The sequence below is a fragment of the Haliotis asinina genome, chromosome 5 (genome assembly GCF_037392515.1).
Source record: "Haliotis asinina isolate JCU_RB_2024 chromosome 5, JCU_Hal_asi_v2, whole genome shotgun sequence".
NCBI classification, from domain to species: domain Eukaryota; kingdom Metazoa; phylum Mollusca; class Gastropoda; order Lepetellida; family Haliotidae; genus Haliotis; species Haliotis asinina.
In genome coordinates this window covers 72,337,007-72,360,173 of record NC_090284.1, presented here as the reverse complement: position 1 = coordinate 72,360,173, position 23,167 = coordinate 72,337,007, and the positions used below count along the sequence as shown (strand labels likewise).

At 39.2% G+C, this 23,167-nt stretch overlaps 2 protein-coding genes across 3 annotated transcripts in view; one reads left to right on the top strand and one right to left on the bottom strand.

Annotated features, from left to right (window-relative positions):
• Nucleotides 1-6,751, bottom strand: part of LOC137285212 (leucine-rich repeat serine/threonine-protein kinase 1-like) — a 51,246-nt gene extending 44,495 nt beyond the window's left edge. Inside the window, exons 1-3 of the mRNA XM_067817487.1 lie at nt 6,677-6,751; nt 1,295-1,534; nt 237-277 (exon numbers count right to left, since the gene is read on the bottom strand). Of these exons, the coding sequence (XP_067673588.1) occupies nt 237-277; nt 1,295-1,517 (264 nt within the window). The 5' untranslated portion in view covers nt 1,518-1,534; nt 6,677-6,751. The remainder of the gene's footprint in view (nt 1-236; nt 278-1,294; nt 1,535-6,676) is intronic.
• A 7,103-nt stretch (nt 6,752-13,854) lies between these two features.
• Nucleotides 13,855-22,769, top strand: LOC137284220 (transmembrane protein 220-like). 2 transcript variants are annotated; one of them, XM_067815952.1, is made up of 7 exons: nt 13,855-14,066; nt 14,540-14,683; nt 15,181-15,210; nt 17,789-17,849; nt 18,643-18,775; nt 19,326-19,391; nt 19,938-22,768. In XM_067815952.1, the coding sequence occupies exons 2-7, from the start codon at nt 14,555-14,557 to the stop codon at nt 20,089-20,091; spliced, it is 573 nt and encodes a 190-aa protein (XP_067672053.1). In that variant the 5' UTR covers nt 13,855-14,066; nt 14,540-14,554; the 3' UTR covers nt 20,092-22,768. The 2 variants fall into 2 exon arrangements, with proteins under 2 accessions (XP_067672053.1, XP_067672052.1); XM_067815951.1 differs by lacking the exon at nt 13,855-14,066 and having other exon boundaries at nt 14,390-14,683; nt 19,938-22,769.
• Nucleotides 22,770-23,167: the final 398 nt, after the last annotated feature.

Below are 23,167 nucleotides of genomic sequence, written 5' to 3'. Positions count from 1 at the left end.
ATGAGAATTGCTTCACATCACTTGTACAATACACATTCAAATTCAAAATCGCCTGTCCTTGTTAGCTAATCCACAATTCTTCCCATAATTTTTTCTCTGACAGCAGTTGTCATTTGCCAGGTCTTAACATGTTAACTAACCAAACTACAGAAAATATGTATCAATAAAAATATTGATACAACTTAACAAGACAGAAAAGAAAAGAAAAAAACAACAGAGGACATCATGTGACTCACCATCCTGTTGTAACGCTCCCCAGCAGCTATGTTTGGGTTGGCTGAAAAACACAGACACACCATGAGGCATCTGCCTGTCCTTCTCACACTGCCAATGTCAAGATATTCAAAGGTTTTGAGCTTGAATATATCTGCATGTTTTGACCTTAAAGACTTGAGGTAACAAAAGTTTGGTCAATGTGGTACCTTTCTACACAAAGTACACTTGAATGAGCAGTTAAAACTGAAAATAAACCTGCATTCTGGACCAGTATTATGTAATGATTAGTTACCTTTAACTTGCCAGCTCAAAACACACAAATAGCCCAGACAGTGCTTGACATGAACAATATCAGATTCAGAGTTCCTTCAGGGTTTGTTTGGAGCATATTAAGTACTGAAAGCTTATGTCTGTGACACAGTCCATCATTTTATACACCAGTAAATCACAAGTTTACTTCAGAAAGTCACTTCAGCTTCAGTCTCTAGGATCCGGTCTATTCATTGCATTTACACCAAAGAAAAGGGTAGATATTAACACTTTCAAGCAAGTCTACAATAGTTTGTAAAGTGTATATAAATAACACTGTTTTCATGTAAATGAACAATTCTCTGGGTTTCTTACATGAGAAATACTAAAAACCTTGAAACAAAAAAATAATCTATAGAAATGTGTTCTTTTCAGTTGTTCAAAGACATGATATTGGTGTACTTGTGAAAGCTGACTATGGCCAAGCTGACTTCATTATCTGTGCAAATGGAAGGAAGGGTGATTGTCCCAGTTATATCACAGTATGTCAGCCTTATATGGAAAGCCTGAAGTATTGCAGGTCTCAGATGTTTAAGATGTGGGTAAAACCCAACATAAGCATCAAGTTGACAAACAGGTGACAATCATTGGTTTGTGGCCCAGCCAGGGGATGTTACTCTCCACTGAGGATTGCTGTGCCAGAGACACTGTTACTAAGTTAGAGTATATTGGGCTCTCATGTTATTCCAGACACATGGCTTCAGGTGAGGCACTGTACTGCTGAAACAATACACATGTGGGAGAATTCTTCTCATGATAAAACATGTACCTCCTTTAGACAGCAGAAGTTTGAGGCACTTCAGGCTGTTGTTGCTGACGGCTGTGTAGACAACGCTGCGGCCCATACGGTCACAGGCATCGATGTTGCTGACCTCATCACCCTCCAACAGTGACTTCAACAAGGCAACGTTGTCAAACAGCGCCGCCTGGTGGAGCAACTGGCCTGGCCAGCCGTCATCTGGCATGGCATCTGGGCTGCTGTCCTGGCTCATTGCTGGATACAGGTGCTCTACACATAGAAGAACATGAAATTCATCAGATTATCAACAACATATATAAGGACTTCATATCTAACTAAATATGCTAATTATGACAATATGACGTGGCAATATATTGAATGGTTACATATCAATAAACAATTGTCTATGTATACTTTATCATATGTTAAAGGTCACATGCAACCAAAAAATCAAACATAATTAAAACACATTTATCACTTATTCATGACAAATAATATACATTGCTGCTTGTAAAAAAACAAATAAGCACAATTATAAGCGTACAATCGCGATACAAAAGTGCAATATTTTGTACTAGCGCTTACTTCCCCCGAAACGAAGTCCTCGGGAGACCGAACCCAGTCATAGCGGGTGGATATGCACTCAAGTGTAACGACGGCTTCCAATTGGCTGTTTCATTTGCTGATATGCTGAGGGTTCATTATGTGTACAGAAAGATGATCTGTTTGATGGGCATTTTAGAAGTATAGCCAGTCACAAGAAAGTAAGATTCTTTATGGATAACAACTTCTTTTTCTGTACTTGATACGTCGTTTTCAGTATGGATTCATATACTGTTGTCAAACAAAATCATATATACGAAAAGAAGTCGTTATCCATGAAGAATGTATATAGAGATGTTGGGTTTGGTAAATACATGTTCTCTGAATTTGCGCTCGATCCAATAAAAAATCATGTCAGTAGAGATGGTAAACTACAGCGTGGTTGGAATCTGTCATTTGTCCAAGTACAAAACAGGACTTGAAACTGACAAGAGTTTGCACCAGTTTCCGTCAGATCCGGTCATCCGAAAAAAAATGAATGTAGTTTGTTTGCAACCCACAGACATAAAAACATTTCATGTCTATCACACGTGCCTAATTACATAATGTGGCAGACACGGGACTCGGGTGCACGAGTCATAAATCAACTTATTTTCTATATGTCATATAGTCTGATAGGTGTTAAGTTCAAATTGCACGTGGTCAATGATTGCAGCTGTGTATTGCATGTTGTCTTTAGCAGACAGGCAGACAGACATAGAGGTGTGAATAAACCAGACACTGAGCTTTCTCTGTGACAGAGACTGCTTACCACAATCAACAAGTTATTTTACGTAACGAGTAGATTATTTAATTGTTTGTGTACACAACCAAGATTAGGCTACTGCTCACGACCTCAGATTCTGAGCATGCATACTGTTTCAAGCTCTGCGAACCTATTCACTGTGCATGCGTTATGAACGCAGCGCAGCACAGCTGTTGAAACCAGTTTTCCCCCCAGCGCTGGGGGGAATTTAGTGAAACGTTTGAACTCCGATTTCGCGGGCTTTTTTTTCATCGCGTTTTTTTCAACTTTATAGGTTGAATTGGCATTTTTTATGATTTGTTTCGGTAAGTGCATACCGAAAGGTACCAGAATCTGCAAAGTTGTGTTTTACGTTGCATGTGACCTTTAAGGCCCCATGTATACATATAAATATAGGAATCAGAATTGCTTTCCTCAGACTGAAAATAGAATAACTGATATCATGCCATTATCAGCTGAAATTATTCAAGTTAACTAAATACATAGAGAGGCCTCTTGTCATTGCCTTTGTTTTGATGCTGAACAATGAGCATTTACATGCTATTCGCATTCATGATATACTGTGTCAAGGGGTGCCATTCAGCTGGTCTGAAATGCACAAAATTACCTTGCTGGCACAATACACTGAGTCCATACATGTGAATAATATATTTGAATGGTCAAAGATTGAAAATTCTCAAATTTTTGTACATTTTGCAGATTTCATTATTATATACACTACTGTTCAGCAAAGTCACTTGTTGAAACTCTATGGGAATTCATGGTGTTTCTAGAATCTGGGGTCAAAGTAACTATTGAATAGCAGTCGCACATGTTTAAGTACTTTGACCCAGTTTCACAGACCAGGGCAGGTGAACGTAGGCCACTTACCGAACTAATAACACACAATACATGTCATAGGGTGATAAATGTTATATAGATGACCACATTTTCTCCGGTCATGAACACCTTGATTAAAAGAAGCAATCCTGAACTGACAGTGTAAGGATATATGATATGTATAACACATAGAATACTACTAAGAGTGGTACAACAACACATTTGTAAGTGCAAGCTGACTTTCTTACTGATTATCTTATACACTGTCTCAGAAGTTATCCCAAATCTCTGCATAGTAACATTAGTGCATCAATGAGTTAGCATGACTCTCTCATCTTCTCACCTTGTTCTGAATCAATGAGTTCTAATGATAATCCAAATAGCATGTTTTTCAGCAAGGGCGTTATTAGTGAGCATGTACAGCACTGTTACTATAACAAATGTAATGTTTTAGAGAAGACAGTAACACTGTTATTGTTTTAGGGTAGACAGTAACACTGTTATTGTTTTAGAGTAGACAGTAACACTGTTATTGTTTTAGAGTAGACAGTAACACTGTTATTGAGCAAATGTTGTATTGTTTTAGAGTAGACAGTAACACTGTTATTGTTTTACAGAAGACAGTAACACTGTTGTTGTTTTAGAGTAGACAGAAACGCTGTTATTGTTTTAGAGTAGACAGTAACACTGTTATTGTTTTTGAGAAGACAGTAACACTGTTATTGTTTTAGAGTAGACAGTAACACTGTTTTTGAGCAAATGTTCTAATGTTTTAGAGTAGACAGTAACACTGTTATTGAGCAAATGCTGCAATGTTTTACAGCAGACAGTAACACTGTTATTGTTTTAGAGTAGAAAGTAACACTGTTATTGTTTTAGAGTAGACAGAAACACTGTTATTGTTTTAGAGTAGACAGTAACACTGCTATTGTTTTAGAGAAGACAGTAACACTGTTATTGTTTTAGAGTAGACAGTAACACTGTTTTTGAGCAAATGTTGTAATGTTTTAGAACAGACAGTAACACTGTTATTGAGCAAATGCTGCAATGTTTTAGAGCAGACAGTAACACTGTTATTGTTTTAGAGTAGATAGTAACACTGTTATTGAGCAAACAGAATGTTTTAGAGTAGACAGCAACACTGTTATTGAACAAATGTAGACAGTAACACTGTTTTTGAGCAAATGCAATGTTTTAGAGTAGACAGTAACACTGTTACTGAGCAAATGATGTGGTTGCATTTAGTGTTTGCTCTCATAAGAAATGTGAGCTGTACAGACAGACAACTTCTTCAAAACAACAAATGTATCATGTTGGTATACATTCAAACACTGTTATCAAGCAAGTGTCATGTGAAGAAAAGGAAGAGGGAAAATTCAAATCGACAAATGTCGGATTCATGTTTATTGACTGCAGGTTCTATTTTATCCATACACATAGAAAACATTTAAATTTACTGCTCTCTGTCAATGTCACTGTGTAGTTTGGAAGGAAATACATAACAAGTTAGGAAAATATCAAAGAGAACTCTTGCTGTGGTCTTGGCGGATTGGCTCTTAGTAGGAATGTAAATGGTGTAACGTGTAATATGATCAGTGATAACCTAAATATTTCCCTAATTTTCCAGTAGCTGCTGGTACCTTGGATTTTGAATTTTTTTGTGTGATTTGTCAGTTTGTGAGCTCAAGGTGTTATAGTTGCATAGGTTTGAGTTTTGTTCAGCTGTATGTATTATTGCATTTAAATGATGAGGACACCATTTCACAAAGGAGGGGAGGATGTCGCTGGATGTATTTCCCAATCCGTTTCGTATCTCTTACTTCATCACTCTGTGCTCATTTATCTTCTCTCACTCTTATTCTGGTCGTAATACCAGTATCTCGTGCTTTACTTTTTCCATAACACCTCGTGCATTACCTGGTCTGTGATGTAGGCATCTTCATACTTGACACTTCATGAAACACCCTGGCAGAGTTGAATTACTACTCCCCACGGCCACACATCATCTCATACTGATGTCATGGTTTACAGGTATCAGAGACCATATAATAGGTGACGTTTCAGTATGGATTCTTACACCATTTTCAAATTGATCATCCATAAAATTTGTTCCTTCACCTTTAGCTCAACAACTTCTAAAATGCCTCTAAGACAGTTTTACATAAGTAAGTGTGAGTGAGGTCTGCTTCCTTAACAATTTGTTCATAATATTCAATGTGCAATATTATATATAACACTATAAAAGCCATGTTATAAATGATAAAGTCTGTGCAATCTGTATACATGTATTTGTCACTTCATGTCACGCCACGACTAAGGTGAGTTGTTACACCAATCGGCCATACCTCACATTATACTGATGTTGTCATATTTTACAGAGTAAACAGCTTTTAATCAACTACTTGCCTCAGTCCACTTTATCAGCAGCCAGGACCCACAACACTGGCATAACAAAATATTGCAATATTACAACATCCTTGAATCAATATCAATATCATTCAATCTCTTTTGTTCTGACAACACTGTCAGCATATCAAGATCTCTTCCTGCTCCCTATATCTATGCTGCAACACAATTGCAGTTTTGAACTCATAAATGTTGTTGATCAGATCTCAAACGTCAAACTATTGTCATTCTCGTGACAGATGCCAGCTGTCATTGATTACCCTTGTCGTAACTATATTGTAAGTTCATTATGTAATTCACTTTCAGAATAATCAATAATTTCTGATTTCGTTCTATTGCTACAAGTAAATCTGATAGATTTGATACAGAAATATCAATCTATGAGTCTGTAGGAGTGTTGTTTTGCAACAGAATCCAATGTTTATTTCTCCACTTACATTCATTTGAAACACCATTCTAAAATTATGTACCATTTTCGCAAATGTGTGCACAATTTGTGTTTAATGGCGTTATTTTTAACATAAGTGGGCAAAAGCATAAATGGTAGGATGAATGCAAGGTGCATTTACCTGCTGATAACGGTTTATATCATTCACATGCAGTTTGTGAAGTGTGATATCAAGACACACTACAACAAACTAAACGAAGCTGGGCCACACGTCAGGTCACATGCATAAAGCTGAACAGTTGGGAGTCGCGACTAGTGTTGACATCAATGACAAACATCATAGGGGCCGTACAACATAAATTCAACCGAGCCTACTTGTGAAGGCAGAACAAAATGTGCCTTCAATATATCTGAATGCAAACATTTCACATTGGTACAGTTCACTACTCACATGTGTCAACTCCAATCGTCATGATCGCCCCTATGACATTACTTCCTTGTTCATCCTTTCAGAGGTATGGGAATCCCTATGTTTCAATTTTAGAACACCGGAAGTGACGAGAGGGCACCTGATTGGAATTCCCCGTTGAATCGTGACTCTGTATCTACGTTTTGGGGACCGTTTCATTTTGTTCTCTTTCGTCTTTTCGTTTCATATGTGAACACAATTTTAAGTTAATATTTACAACGGGGCATCTGAAGCGGAATGATGGATTGAGCTCAACATATTTATGGAAGGACATGTAATCCTTATCCTGACTTGGTTACTGTATGCATGAGTTGTTCTTTTTTCGCCTACAGTTGCATTTCGCCTACACTTAAATTTCATCAGAAGTAATTAGTGACAGTAACCTACAACCCCCATACAATAATGAGTCAATAAGTAATGTTAATTTAAAACAACTGACATGTAGGGAGGTGATTTTATAAAAGGAACATTGGCATTTTGGCATGATCTGTGAGTACCGGGCTGTTATGCAATGTTTATAAAATTCATCATGCAATAAACTCTGGTCCATAAACGCAGATTTTGTTTTCTATTCTAAATCTGGTATTCCTAGTTTGTCTTTACAGTTAACAGTTATTGGACTAGTCCATATATGAGTACAGGGTAATCAGGTGGCAATTTAAGTCTTGTGTTGGCGAAATTGCACTGTACGCGAAATGCAACTGTAGGCGAAAGGGTACAAATCCTTATGCATAACAGGGATAATTTACAACAAGGATAGGTCATCGCTTGCTCATTTTACCATTTGTACCAGGGAGCCTATATAGAGCATCCCTGTTTGTACTAATTAACGTGTGCCTCGTCATGCTTCAACACACACAGTGACTTGGCTCGTTCCCAGCGCAACTTCAGCTGTGTTTAACAGAACTTCAGCCAGTTTATTGTATCAGTCGGAATTTTACAATGAATGAATGAATGGATGAATGGATGAATTATGTGAATGAAAGAATAAATGATACACCGCGGCCTTCCCTCCCCAAAACATGTTAAAGAATGCAGAAGTATCGCGAGAACATATGTGTTAACATCAGCTGTCCTTTTTTATGCCCCCGGCATGTAATGCGGGGGGATATAGTCGACGCCTCGTCTGTCCGTCCGTCGGTCAGTCCGTCCGTCATCATTTTGTTTCCGGAGCATAATTCAGAAACCGTTTAATATTTTTAGACCAAATTTGACAGATATAGTAATCTTAGCCTATGATTGTGCCTTTTGCTATTTACAGATTTTTCCATGGAACATTTTGGTGTTAGTCTTATGGTGGGGTGGGCTTCGTTTCCGGAGCAGAACTCAAAAGCCATTCAATATTTTTCTGCAAAACTTGGTAGATATATCAGTCAGAAGCTGAAGTGGTGCCTTTACAGGTTTTTGTGATTTATTATTTTCCCGGTTTCCATGGAAACGTTTTGGACTTGGTCTCAAAATGGGATGGGCTTCTTTTCCGGAGCAGAACACAAAAAACAATTCAACGCTTTTCTGCAAAACTTGGTAGATATATCAATCAGAACCTATAGTGGTGCCTTTGGCTATGTACAGGATCTTGTGATTTATTATTTTCTCCGTTTGCAGAACTCAAAAACATCTTAATGTCTGTTAGTAAAACTTTCTAGATATCTGTGGCAGACCCCAAAGTGGTACCTTTTGGTTTTTAAAGGTTTTTGTGATGTATTATTTTCTTGGTTTCCATGGAAACGTTTCGGACTTCGTCTCAAAATGGAGGGGTGGGCTTCGTTCCCAGAGCTCAGCTCGAAAACCATTTCATATCTTTCAACAGATCTTGGCAGATATATGAAATTGTGACTTTGCTGGTTATAGACATATGTCATTTATAATTTTCATGAATTCCATGGAAACAATTCAAACTTAGTCTAAAAAAACAATGAGTAACTCTCAGATTATTTGTCATTTCAAACATGTGGGGGCCGAGGGGATATGACATCTGCTGATGACTCTTGTTTTAAAAAAATCTACTTTGAGACATTTTTGTTTACATTAATGTTCACTGACACTGTCACACAACTCTCAAAAACAGAATGTGTAAAACTGTCACAAAGCATTGTAAACACCTTTCCAGTTTGTCAAATAATAATATCAAGAAAGAAGGAAGTTGTGGAACTATTACCTTCAAGCATCACAAGCATCATTATCTAGCCTCATGTAAGAATGTCGAGTTTTGATTGGTCCACGTGACTCTGATAAAATACCATGTACATCCATCACGATCCGCCAGCGGGAGTATACGACTTTTATACTCCCACTACGAAGGTCATATCCCCCCGCTACGCCTCGGTGACGACGCGAGAAGTGAGAAAAGCGTGCATCGACAAGCCTTTAGTAACGTGCTGTGCATTGAGGTCAAACGATCAGCTGGTGCCAACATGGCAGCAAGTCGATTCGATGCGTGTTGTTTTGTTTGGATTTAGTGAAAACATTCAGCTAGATAAATGCGTTATCACATCGTGACTGATAAAACCCCGTATTTCCCTCGACACGATGTGATAACTTATAATGGCGGATCAGAACAGATCGTCGATATGTCATAATTTTCACACTCCTAAAATACACCCTAACAATTCTTTTAAGTCGTAAAACTATCACTATTACTATTATTCAACATTTTAAGCGCCACTCGTGGCATTCAGATTGTTCTTCGCCTCCATTACCCCTGCCAGTTCCCGGTTTAAGGGAGTCACGGAACAAGAATAAGCAGAAATTAAAAAGAAATACATCATTGCCTAATTGTAACCAGCATGCAGTTGTTTCCACCTCTCATCATCAGCACGAGACCGTTACATGACGAGGGTTGCAGATCATGGCGATGCCCTCAGAAGAAGGAAATAGCGACACCAGCTTCATGAATACCCCACTTCCGGTTTCTCCGTGGACACACGCACATACAAACACTCACACGCGCACGTGGGCGCACGCGCACACACACACACACACGTATATACACGTGGCAATTCATAGATATGCCCAGCCTCACTATACATACATTTGGAAACATATAGACCTCATGCATGAATGAGCCTTAGAGACAAAATGCCTGGCAGGGATCCGTCTGTTGTGTTTTAGCCTGTTTCACAGTTCCTGAACCACATTATTTTCCCTGCTGTTTGGTCCTCCCTGCAATGATAAAGCCCAGATATGCGCTTAAACATTGTACCCTTGTGGAGAACTGAACTTGGGTCTTCGGCGTGACATGCGAGCACTTTAGTAGCTACTACGGACAACGCCACCCCAACCCAGTCACGAAGGTATGGACACTGGAAGGTAGTAGGGGTCCAGAGAAGTTGCTAGCACTCAGGATTTGGCATGCTGTGTAAACATCGACCGTTTATACTTTACCTTGCTTTTCAGTGGGCGCCAGGACATGGGTCCCAAGCATGCGAATACGGGTTGTGTACCTTGTGATGGAAATGCGATGTTCAACCAAATCTCTGGGGTTTTTTCTCGAATGCCTTCACTAAGATGATTAACATGGCAGACGACCAGGGGGACCCGTGAAGGTCCCAGGGTAGAATAGGCCTTCAGCAACCCATGCTTGCCATAAAAGGCGACTCACCTTGTCGTAAGAGGCGACTAACGGGATCGGATGGTCAGGTTCGCTGACTTGGTTGACACATGTCATCGGTTCCCAATTGCGCAGATCGATGCTCATGTTGTTGATCACCGGATTGTCTGGTCCAGACTCGATTATTCACAGACCGCAGCCATATAGCTGGAATACTGCTGAGTGCGGCGTAAAACTAAACTCACTCACTCACTCACTCAGACGACCAGGGCCTTGATTTTCGAAGCTCTTTTAGCGTCAAGATAATCGTAAGTGGATGTTTTTGTATGGCACTTATACGACTATCTTAGAAGGTGTTTAAACACACAACCGGAATTACTTGATGAAGATGACTACTGCCCATGGACTAGAAAAAACAAATCAGAAGACATACACATTTTAAGAAACATTTCGATAAATTCCTCTCAACAAGCATGAGATTTGTTTCTTGTGTGCGTGCGTGCGTGCGTGCGTGCGTGCGTGCGTGCGTGCGTGCGTGCGTGCGTGCGTGCGTGCGTGCGTGCGTGCGTGCGTGAATGGTAGCAACGCGGCCCGTGTAAAGGCGCCGAAATGTTTCCCGTGGGATCCGCCAGATGCCCAGGTCAACCCATTATGTTTCTGGGTTTGTGCTATCGGGTTCCATCCATGACGTATCGTGACTGTCTTAACCTGTTCCCACATGCAGCATTGTAGACTTGACTTCGGGTATCCACGGTGCTTCCTTGCAGGAATAGTACTCAAAGAAGACAGACACGCTGATCTAGTGTTTATGTTTAATATTTTAACAAACACATATAAAGTGTTGTACAAATCAAACACAATACATTTGTACCATTTATGTCATCATAATAACACACATTAGGCCTATATTTACTTGGCAAAATGTTCAATACACGTGAACTTAGGTATTCTACACCAATGTGCTTCCTTGCCACGAACAGTAGTTATAGTTTTTGAAAGACATGGACCTTTTTGAAAATTAGTGGTCATGTTTTGCTGTATCAACTGAAAAAAACCATGATAATGTTGTGTAAGGGTAAATTTGAACACTGTGGTTATTCAGGGATTGGGATACAGAACTTTAACTATGGGTTATTTTCAGGATTATTAGCCATTTTCTGCATTTAGAACGGGCCACTGCTCTTGCAACAATAGTAAACTTCAAAACTTTAATGGGTCATCTTTTTTATTCTAATGTACAAGATGGCCCCTGGACCCCGCATTTCACAATCCCTGGTAATGACATGATAATGTCACCTTAAAGTTTCGAAATAAAGCATATATTATAAATAAACATGGCTAGTTGTACGGCATGAAAAGTGTTCAATATACCACGTTATTACATGTACACACTAATGAGGCCTTGCCCGCCGTGATACTGCTGGAATGTTGCTAAAAGCGGCGTAAAAGCATACTTACTCACTACTGAGACCTTATAAGGTGCCTGTCACAGTAAGATGTCAAATGCAGTGTCTACAATCGTTATGACGTAAATATCAACTGTACTATATATTCACCATGTTTAGACTGCCAGCCAATGGTGATCATGAACACATGTACATATAGATGACATCTCCCTACTGATATACACCAACCTTGGACATTATTGCTTGTATCGCCCGGTTACAGCAGCCAGACGGAGGGAGGGAGAACAGAGGATAGGACATCTTTATTGCAAAAAGGAAAATAAAACAGTGGGTACCAATGTCCATCATGTCCACAACATGTTGTTATACAAGATACAGTACCGACCGACAGACCATGACATTTTGAAATACATTATTTGTGTTCTCAGTGAGAGGCCCGTTTCAGAAAGCAAAATTGTCTCTGTCACAAAAGACGACTAAATTGATCGGGTGGTCAGATAAGACTGTGTTGGTTGACTGTGTGAAAACTACAGGCCTACATATGCGTGGATCGATCTTCACGTCAGTCGCTGAGTTCTCGCTCAGACTCGTTTGTTTACAGACCGCCGTCGTATAGCTGGAATATTGCATGTGAGTTAATAATCCACAAACAAAACGCGAAGCAATTGTCGGGTTACTGTTACAGATACAGATACAAGTACAGACACAGCACCGCGTGTCCACCTTTTTCGGAATAGTTTTGAGTTACCCACTATGGCTCTGTGCAACGGGGCCTTACTGTATGATGGTAAATGAATGTCTGAAGGTGAACCATCGGTTTTGATGGTTTACTAATGGTAAACAAGGAAAACGTGAAAGCAGACCGAGGTGGACCGTTATCGATATGCAAGACAACCTCGATGTTTTGCGTAAGACAAATATAAGTATTAAGGTTGCCAACGTGATAGAAATGCACGTAATAATATCTTGTAATCAAAACTGAGTAAACAATTTTTAATATATTCAAAACGTCAAAATGTCCTAAGATGACGCCATTGATAAAACGTAAATGAAGGTTGGAAGAGATCGTAGGCACGTTGACGTTAGGGACTTATGCACATTGGAGAGTTCTATAGGTGGCAACCACACTAAAATCCTTAATCTGTTGACTTTGACTTCCTCTCCTCGCTGTACAAGTGTACAGCAGATACCTGCACATCTGCCATTTTTTTTATCCATGCTCCATTTTAAATCCCTGTAAAGCGATGAGCGGTCATTTCATTGTTAAAATGATTTAACCAATCACATCTCTGTAATGGCGACATTTATTTCTTCGTTGCACAATCACGCCGATAGATGTTGATCTCCATGGTATGGCCGGCATTCTTCATCTACATGTAACAAATGTCACAACAACGTCATAATCTGGATGGTTGCCTAGGAAGTAATTGTTGTGACTTTTGATTGCAGCATAAATGTTATTGTTGAATGAGGTACCACATCTGCCTCAAGGCTACAGGAGCGTGCCTAACAATAGTACAAAACATTCCACCAAATACAAGGGCAGGCCATGAACAGATGCAGAAGCAGACGTTGTATCGAGACGCACGTCGAAGAAGAAACAATCATTCTTCTCTCTTTGGCTAACTTGGAATCGGCAACTAGTACAGAACTCGTCCCCGTTTGCGAAAAGGTCTCCCATTATCGATCCCTTCAAGATGGCGGTCTTGCAAGCTTTGTACCACGCATCGCAGAACTCATGACATACTGTTAGTCTCTCTCGGAAGTAGAATATATTCTGATTTGGTGCACATATGTAGCACATTAGATAGTTGGTGTACTTCTGGCATGCTTGTGACGCCCCTCTCAGAGGTTTGACCCTTCCAAACGTCGCATCGATCTCCTCCTGGCCACAGCAACTGTTATCCTTAAACCACGTACAGTTCTTTAACCCTGGCTGAACCTTTGGTGCCCGGTTGTCAAAGAATGAACAAAACTGTTGCGGTTCTTTGCGCATCACAATAATTTGAGAGGTAGCGACTATATGTCTGATCAAATAAAGACCAAGCGACAAGAATATTGGTAGCTCCATCTTGAATATTGTCTACCATGATCAGCAGGAACAATCAATAGTCGTCTTGTCACCGAGGTTTACCGGATTGTTCCGAATCGTGTTTGTTAAACTCTGAGCATCGCATGTAAGCACACTCTGCATGAGCTTGGGTGTAAGTGCGCTGTGCGGAGCCCATATGTCACATCAACATACACACGGTTTCAATCGTCGAAAACGGTTGTGACAGATTTACAGAGTGCACAGCGGTTGGAAGTATATCTTATGAATACAAGTGTGATTATTCGTTGACGGATGAGTCAGTAACTTCACACGATAAGAATGGCAAAGCAGTAACAACTCGTAGAAGCAGTATTAGATTAAGCGGTATGCATTGTTTTACCGTATATGCCCAAATAAATCTTACATAAAAGTAAACTAGCACAAGATTTCTCTATATATCCGATGTATGATCTGGTGAAATGACCCCAGCAGAAAATGCTGCAGTTAAATCTGGTGAATGTTGTGTTATTTCCAGCCGTTTTGATATCATTTTCTTATCTGTGTGATGAAAATGATTGTTCCATTTCTACAGAGCTGTTTACTGTTGATATAATTTAGTAATCTCAATGAACGTCGAATGATGTAGTGTGACATCTTGACTCTTGGACCCCAGCCTTGCTCACGGCTAATCTTGATTACAACAAAACACATGGTCAGAGATAGTATCTGACGTCAACATGTGTAGACATAATGATAGAACCAGCATTGTAGTGTTAAGTTGTTGATCACTATTGTTCACAGTAGAAATGATGTTTTTATTTTAATCTTACTAATTTGAGTGTGATTTCTTGTCACAGGAGCTGAGGGCAGTGATGGATTATGAACGTGTTCCAACTTCGGCAGGGGACGCCCCAAAGATACAGTCTGGGACGTGGGATCATGTCTGGCGTTTGATCAACATCTTCATGCTTGTGTTCTTTGTGTTAGCAGCCTATTTCAATGTGAGTTGGCTTCATTAAACAGTCATTGATGTTTTAGATTTGATTAAAGTATTACGATAGAAGTATGAATGAATACAATTTGTTTTTAGTGAAGTGCCCAATATATAATGTTTAATAGTGTACCATGACTTTCGTATAGAAGACCCCCATGTGAGAATACTGAGTGTGGAAATAGTTTATGCAGGAAGAAGGCATTGATTAATATTGAGATTTGAAGTAATTACTGCGAGATGGCATTTACTTATTTTTGTGGGGATGAAGGGGTAGCCTTGTGGTTAATGTGTTTGCTCATCTCACTGAGGTTTGACTCCCCATTTTTGGTGTCTCCCTTTGTGATATTGCTGGAATTTTGCTAAAAGTGGCCTAATAGTAAACTCACTGATATCTAGGGGATCATGATACCAAGTTTGTCGAAATATCAGTAGCATAAACCTTTACGTAGTAAAATGAATGTGTCTGTTACCAGACTACATGATTATCATTTACTTGTTTTTCAGCTGAATGACAATGACTGGTACCTGTGGGTGGTGAGTACTGAACCTTGTACCTTTAGATGTATAACATTGACACTGTGCTCCTGACATATTGTGAGGGCTGACAAGGTAAGGATGTCACCTATAGGATGACTCCACACCCTGCTACATTGTGTCACATCATGGGCAGTTGGGAATTTTAGTGGTTAAAGTGTCTGCCTTTCATGACGTGAAACCTGTCTCTGCACCGTGACGGTGCTGAAAGCAGCATGAACCTTGTCCACTCACTAACTCAAACAGATTCTAGCTGAGTGACAATGGTTAGTGACTATCACTTGTATCATATTTGTCCTAGAGGTTGTGTAATACTTGTTACTCGTGTGAAGATTTGACCTCTTTGTTTTGGTATAGGGTTGAGCTATTCCTTAAAGGTCACATGCAACGTAGAACACAACTTTGCAGATTCTGGTACCCTTTGGTATGCACTTACCGAAACAAACCATAAAAAATGCCAATTCAACCTATAAAGTTGAAAAAAAACGTGATGAAAAAAGAGCCAGCGAAATCGGAGTTCAAACGTTTCACTAAATTCCCCCCAGTGCTGGGGGAAAACTGGTTTCAACAGCTGTGCTATGCTGCGTCCATAATGCATGCGCAGTGAATAGGTTCGCGGAACTTGGAAAAAGTATGCAATGTCTGAGGTCGTGAGCAGTAGTCTAATCTTGGTTGTGTACACAAACAAGTAAATAATCTACTCGTTACGTAAAAAAAACTTGTTGATTGTGGTAAGAAGTCACAGAGAAAGCTCAGTGTCTGGTTTATTCACACCTATATGTCTGCCTGCCTGTCTGCAGTACACAGCTTCAATCATTGACCATGTGCAATTTGAACTTAGCACCTATCAGGCTATACGACATAAAGAAAATAAGTTGATTTATGACTCGTGCACCCGAGTCCCGTCTCTGCCACATTATGTAATTAGGTACGTGTGATACACATGACATGTTTTTATGACTGTGGGTTCAAACAAACTACATTCATTTTTTTCGGATGACTGGATCTGATGGAAACTGGTGCAAACTCTTGACACTTTCAAGTCCTGCTTTGTACTTGGACGAATGACAGATTCCAGCCACGCAGTAGTTTACCATCTCTACTGAGATGATTTTTGATTGGATCGAGCGCAAATTCAGAGAACATGTATTTTCAAAACCCAACAGCTCTATATACATTCTTCATGGATAACAACTTCTTTTAGTGTATGTGATTTTGTTCGACAACAGTATATGAATCCATACTGAAACGACGCATCATGTACACAAAAAGAAGTTGTTATCCATAAAGAATCTTACTTTCTTGTGACTCGCTATACTTCTAAAATGCCCATCAATCAGATCATCTTTCTGTACACACAATGAACCCTCAGTATATCAGCAAGTGAAACAGCCAATCGGAAGCCGTCGTTACACTTGAGTGCACATCCACCGCTATGACTGGGTTCGGTCTTCCGAGGGCTTAGTTTCGGGGGAAGTAAGCCCAAGTACAAAATATTGCACTTTTGAATTGCGATTGTACGCTTATAATTTTGTATATTTGTGTTTTAAAAGCAGCAATGTATATTATATGTCATGAATAAGTGATAAATGTGTTTTAATTATGTTTGATTTTTTTGTTGCATGTGACCTTTAAACATCAGAAATTGTGGAAAATTACACTAGAACTGTTATTAATTTTCCAGAAAATAACAGGAAAAAATGCATTATGGTTTTAGCAATATGGTTAATTTTCTTGAAAAATCACCTGGCCTTTTGCTAATTATTTATTACGATGAACTCATCATGAAGGATGACTTTGGCCAGAATGTTCCCTCAACCATAAAAATGTGTGTTTAGGTTTTTGTAAATGAGAACGAAAGGAATTATCTGTTTCTCAGTATAGTGGGTTCTTCTGGATTCATGAAAATGTAACAGAATTAGTAACCATGGCAACACTTGTTAATGACACACACTACAAGAATATTATTTTTTCAAACATTATGCCAGTGTGATTTATATTTTGTTCTTGAAAACTAATTGGAACCAAAACAACCTTACCTCAAGTGACTAGGCTATAGAATTAGTTAAGATATGGTGGGCATGGTGGGCGAGCTGGCTAAGGCGCCATGCTAGTGATCGAGCGAGGTTGAGGTTTCGGGATCGACTCTTTCAGTGTTGTCACAATCCCTAGTGTACAGTACACAATCCCGTGCACTTAAAAGAACCCACGAATCCGTTGGTATATGACCAGATGGTGGCCACATGAACACGTGCATACAGCTAGTTGCGGGTACAGCAACGTGCAGTAAACTTGGACAAAGTGCTGTGACTATGTGTCCCAGTCCACTCAGCTGTCAAATGGGTACCTCGTTAGGATGAGAGAGCCACAATAAAACTTGGTGCGCCTAGTGGCAGCAAGAGTTGTATACTCCCCGGGGAGTTGAGATTGAAATACGATGTGCTGTTGAGATTGACATCCGGTGATCGAGGGAAAAATACCTAGCGCCTAGAGAAATTGCCTTGCAGTTTGATTTGTGCGCTATACAAGAACACTTATAATAATAATAATAAGGGTTACAGTTATATTTTTGTTTCAGCCGATATATTGTGTCCCAGCAGTGCTGTGTCTTCCAATCATTGTAAAGCCAAAACTGTCAGGTAAGTGTATGTTGTTTTATTCATGGCATTATATTGTAGTGCACATAGCATGTTGTATTGGTGTATGTCACATGACTTCAATAGCTGAAAGTTGGGAGATTTTGCAAAATTCAGTGTATGAGTTCTGATAAAAGAAAATACCATTATAGACTCAGTATTTAGTAACACCCCATGGCCCAGCCAGGCAGTCATCATGAACTGAGAATGGAAAGTCCATCATATTGAGTATATTCAACATCTGTATCTGCCATAATACTGCATGCTACCAAGTTCACTTATACACTAATGAACATTGTATCAATATAATCATATTACCCTCCTATATCAACATATAATAATTACATTTATGACAAAACTTGCCCTATATGCAGCAGTAAACAATATGTTAACCTCCTACTGGAATCAACTATGAAAGTGTGCTTAGAAGATATTTTGTAAACTTGCAGCCATGTTTTGACAGTCTCATCTAGTCTTCATATTTAGTAATCATGTTTACTTAGAGACTGTGTGGGTAAGAATTGGTCTCTAGCAATCCATCAGGGTTTCCTTGCTAACTTTGTTGACATGTCATCCTATCCCATTTGTGTAGATTGATGTTCACGATGTGAATCACTTTTACACACAAACTAACAAGTTAGCAAACGTTTCATCAATTAGCCATTTTAGTTAGTTGTAGTTGTATTAGTCCCAGTCAAACAAAGGTCACACAGTGGCACAAAATAAGAACATTCAACTATTCCTTGGCTTGGATCAATTTGAATTGTGGCCTTATTATACATACATGTTTTTGCAGAGAGTAAGATAATAGGAAGTGTGTCAGTGGTGCACTTGACGCTGTGCTTAGCTTACTCAGGGTACCAGGTCATTACCATGGTCCAAGTGATCAGCGGTCGCATCCAGAACCCGCTTCAACATGAGGAGGGCAGGTTGGTGGAACACCTTCATGTATACAGTAGGAAGGAAAATATGAAACAATATCATGCAGTTTTGAAAACTATCCACAAACAATGAGTTCCTTATCACTCATGCTATTTTCCTCCAGAAAGTTTGGAAACCGAGGAAGTCTGTATGCTGTAAAGTGAAACAGTGGAGATACAAGTATCACAACACAGAAATTACATACAGGAAACTTTTACCTTTTAAGGAGTGAATTCATCTCGGTGAGAAGCAACTGTGAAATGTTGTTAAGAAGAATATGGAAGTTGTGATCCCCATACGTTTGATTCATCCATGTTCTTCCAACTTTTGAGTTCCTATATCAGGTTTCCAATTGAACCATATTATCTGAATACCTATATCAGGGTTCCAATTGAACCATACTATCTGAATACCTATATCAGGTTTCCAATTGAACCATACTACCTCAGTCACTTTAAAATGTAGTAACATGACATGCTTGCACAAAAATCTTTATGAAATTAGATAGTTTTGCTGTTTGTCACTGAAGTTCTCTTCATCATGATGTCATGGTTACAGAGAGATGGGAGGGCTGCTGATAATTATTGCATGGTTGGGGATCTGCAGATTCACAGCACTAGGAAGGTATGTGTGCACCATCATTCCACCCAGGAGGCCTTCAGTTAGTCTCATTGCAGTTCCTTCTGTGATTGCTTTATTCTGCGGTATATGGCATACATAAGATTAGCCACTTCCACTTGAATGTTGCTGTGAGCCCTTCTTGTGGTATGTCAGCAAACTTCAAGTGTCGCTGTGATATTTGATCGACTTACAAGCTACTTCCTTTGTATTAATGTTCTCATGAGCTAAAAGCAGTAAGGTTATGCCAAGGAAGGTACAATAATTTAGTAAATTTACTATATGGTCTCTAGCAATGCTGCCTACTGTTTTATGGTTGTTCGTCCAACTTCTAAATGCCTTTCAAAAACTTCTTTGATTGAAACGTATGTATAACTTCATCCCGAAAAACTTGTCAATGTGTCTTGAAGGAATCTCCCCATTACTTTAAGTATTTAGGGAAAGACAGAACTTTACAACAAGGTAATCGTAATGTTGTATTACCTGGTCGAATAAGGCATGTCAAATTTTGCATCCTATTAAACTCTCTATATGTGACTGTATATTCCACAGACCTGACTCCACTACCACAAACCGGTCGCTGATGAATGCTCTGGTTCTGATGTCAGTGACACTGGCTGTGCTGCCGCTGTTCACGTGGGCTCTGTGTTTTGTTGGGGACTGGCATCAGAAGCTGGGACACTGCAATGGCATGTTCAGGTCCTAGGATGCTGAGGAGAGGGATGCTGATAAGGATCTTGCTTGTTGGATCTAACACTACCCTGAACAGTGATGCAACTGTATCTTGGGGGGGAAGCTGGGACATGTGGGAGGAAATCCTGTAGTGATGCTGGTCGCAGATGTTTTGTTCCACACAGGATTGTGTGACACCTAAGGGATGTAACTCTGTACAGCAAAACTTGACATGTGTGACTGTGTCAAAGTGACCCCAAATGGTGATCTTGAAGCTGGAAGTGACTTTATGTGTCATGGCATGAATATATGACTATGTACTGAATGTGACATAATAATCATGATAATAATTATATAGTGCTGATATATGCACCTAGAACCCAACTCGATGCTGTGCTCTGGCATTACATTATTATCTTGACAGGATTATACTTTCCAAGCTGGTACTGAGTGCTAAGTGTGACCATTCATTGTTACTGGACTGATATATGTCTATAACACCTTTCTCTGAATGCTTATTAAAGGTCACATGCAACATAATACATAACTTTGCAGATTCGTATGTATGTTTGGTAAGTACATACCAAAACAAATCATCAAAAATTCCAATTCATCCTATAAAGTTGAAAAAATATGCTATGAAGAAAAGCCAGGGAAATCGTAGTTCAAAGAATTCACTAATTTTCGCTGAGGAAAAAAGTGGTTTCAACAGCTATGCTGTGCTGTGCTCATAACACGTGAAGTGAATAGGCTCGCGGAGCTTGAAACAGTACGCTTGCACGAGTATGAGGTCGTGAGCAGTAGTCTGATCTTTGGTTGTGTACATAAACAAGTAAATAATCTACACATTACATAAAAAAAACATGTTGATTGTGACAAGCAGGCTCTGTTACAAAGAAAACTCAGTGTCTGGTTTATTCACACCTATATGTCTGCCTGCCTGTGTCCAAATGAAAATATGCAATGCACAACTTCAATCACTGACCTCATCCAATTTGAAATTAATAGTGAGTGAGTGAGTTTAGTTTTACGCCGCACTCAGCAATATTCCAGCTATATGGCGGCGGTCTGTAAGTAATCGAGTCTGGACCAGACAATCCAGTGATCAGCAACATGAGCATCGATCTGCGCAATTGGGAGCCGATGACATGTGTCAACCAAGTCAGCGAGCCTGACCACCCGATCCCATTAGTCGCCTCTTACGACAAGCTGAGTCGTCCTTTATGGCAAGCGTGGGTTGCTGAAGGCCTATTCTACCCCGGGACCTTCACAGGTTTGAAATTAGCAAAGAGCCAGTTAAGTGTATCGGCAAATGAACCAGTGGCCATTGAAAAGGCTTCCTTGCACATCCACCAGCTGTGACCGGGTTCAGTATCGCGGCTGCTTCGTTTCGAGGGAGGTAAACCCAAGTACAAAATATTGCACTTTTGATTTGCGATTATACACTTATAATTTTTCTTAATCAGCAGTGCCTTTAATGTGTCATGAATAAGTGATAACTGTGTTTTAATTATTTTTGAGTTTTTTGTTGCATATGACCTTTAAGCAGTTATTAGTTTGACAATGAACAGCAAAAAAAGGTTGGAAAAGTCCCATTTTGAAGCTTTGTCCTGATTAGAAAATTAGGAAACATAAAGTGAGTGAGTATGGTGTGCAATATTCCAGCAATATCAAAGTGAGTTACATCAGAAATGGACTTCAGACATTGACCAATGTTGGGAATCGAACCCGAGTCTTTGGCGCGTAGGGCAGTGGGGTAGCCAAGTGGTTAAAGCAGATTTGATTCCCCACATGGGTGCAATGTGTGAAGTCCATTTCGGGTGTCCCCCTGCCATGATAATGCTGGAATACTGCTTAACGCAGCCTGAAACCAAAGTCATTCACTACAGCTTGTAGAGCAAACGCCTTTACCACTAGGCTACCCCACCACCTTAGGAAGTATGAAGAGTGACTAGAATAAGAAAACTTGTGACAACAATGAATGACCACAGTGGTCACATGATGAGGCTGGTGCTTGTACCTGCTTAATGTGTTTAGATCATCTCAGTAATGTTGTTATTGCTAACTTTATGATTATTAAGACTATTTTTATATCATCATAACTGATTTCATGTTAGTAATATGTTCAGAATGTCTACATTGTTTAAGTATTTTTGGAATTAACATATTCTTTACACCAGTAATGTTGAATTAAATTAAACTATTCTGATTAACAAAAATATGAACGTTCACAAGCTATAATATTATGATGTTCACATATTTTATGAAATATTGTTAATGAGTGTTTACAGTCTACATGAATGTTCAAATAATGATTACAAGATTACAGTCTTTCTAAACAAAAGTCTAATAAGGGCAATTGTCTTGAGCTGAGCTGACAAAAAGAAATCAAATATTGTAGTGTATATGTAGGAATGAATGGCATAAGTGCATAATATTCTATAAGACTGCAGTTAGTTTATTCAAGGAGTATGGTTTTTTTGTGGTTACATTGTGATTTACTGAAGAAAATGTCACTTGCCATTTTAAATATATATATTGAGAACATTTTTGTTCTAAGCACCAGTATTTTGCATGTCTAGATAGTCTGCAAATCTATGATCACCTTTTCATGTTGTCGCCATATCACCATGATCATTTACACTTTTGTCTATTGTAAAATTTAATAAATATACAATTTGATTTTGCAATAAAATATATTTTTCTGTTTTTTTTCTGCTGTGTTTTGTATGTGTCTTAGATTTCAATAAGTGTAATGTTGAAGATACAGACATACATACAGACACCAAGCTGCAGAGAATGAAGTCTCCCCTTGTACATAGACACCTGATGGTTTAAAGGGCTGTACAGGGATTGGGTCTCCACATAACAGACCCTGGTACCATAAGAAGGGTGTTAAAACCATTGGAATTCTCATTTGTCTGGAATGCATGGTGGGTCACTGTGGTCTCACAAGTTTGCAGAGTGTGGCCTTTGATGTAGGACTGAGGAATAGACTCATGAAGTCTAAGTGGGGTAATGAGGACTTGATGAATTTGACACATGAACTATTAGGATGTGTTGAACAACTGTATCAGCATGATGAGATTAATCTCCATTAACCACCACCT

Excerpts from the sequence above, each read along its gene's own strand:
- LOC137284220 (XM_067815951.1), top strand. The coding sequence starts at position 14,555 with ATGGATTATGAACGTGTTCCAACTTCGGCAGGGGACGCCCCAAAGATA. Across the intron at positions 14,684-15,180 it reads TGTTAGCAGCCTATTTCAAT|CTGAATGACAATGACTGGTA; the intron begins GTGAGTTGGCTT and ends CTTGTTTTTCAG. Across the intron at positions 19,392-19,937 it reads AGATTCACAGCACTAGGAAG|ACCTGACTCCACTACCACAA; the intron begins GTATGTGTGCAC and ends TATATTCCACAG.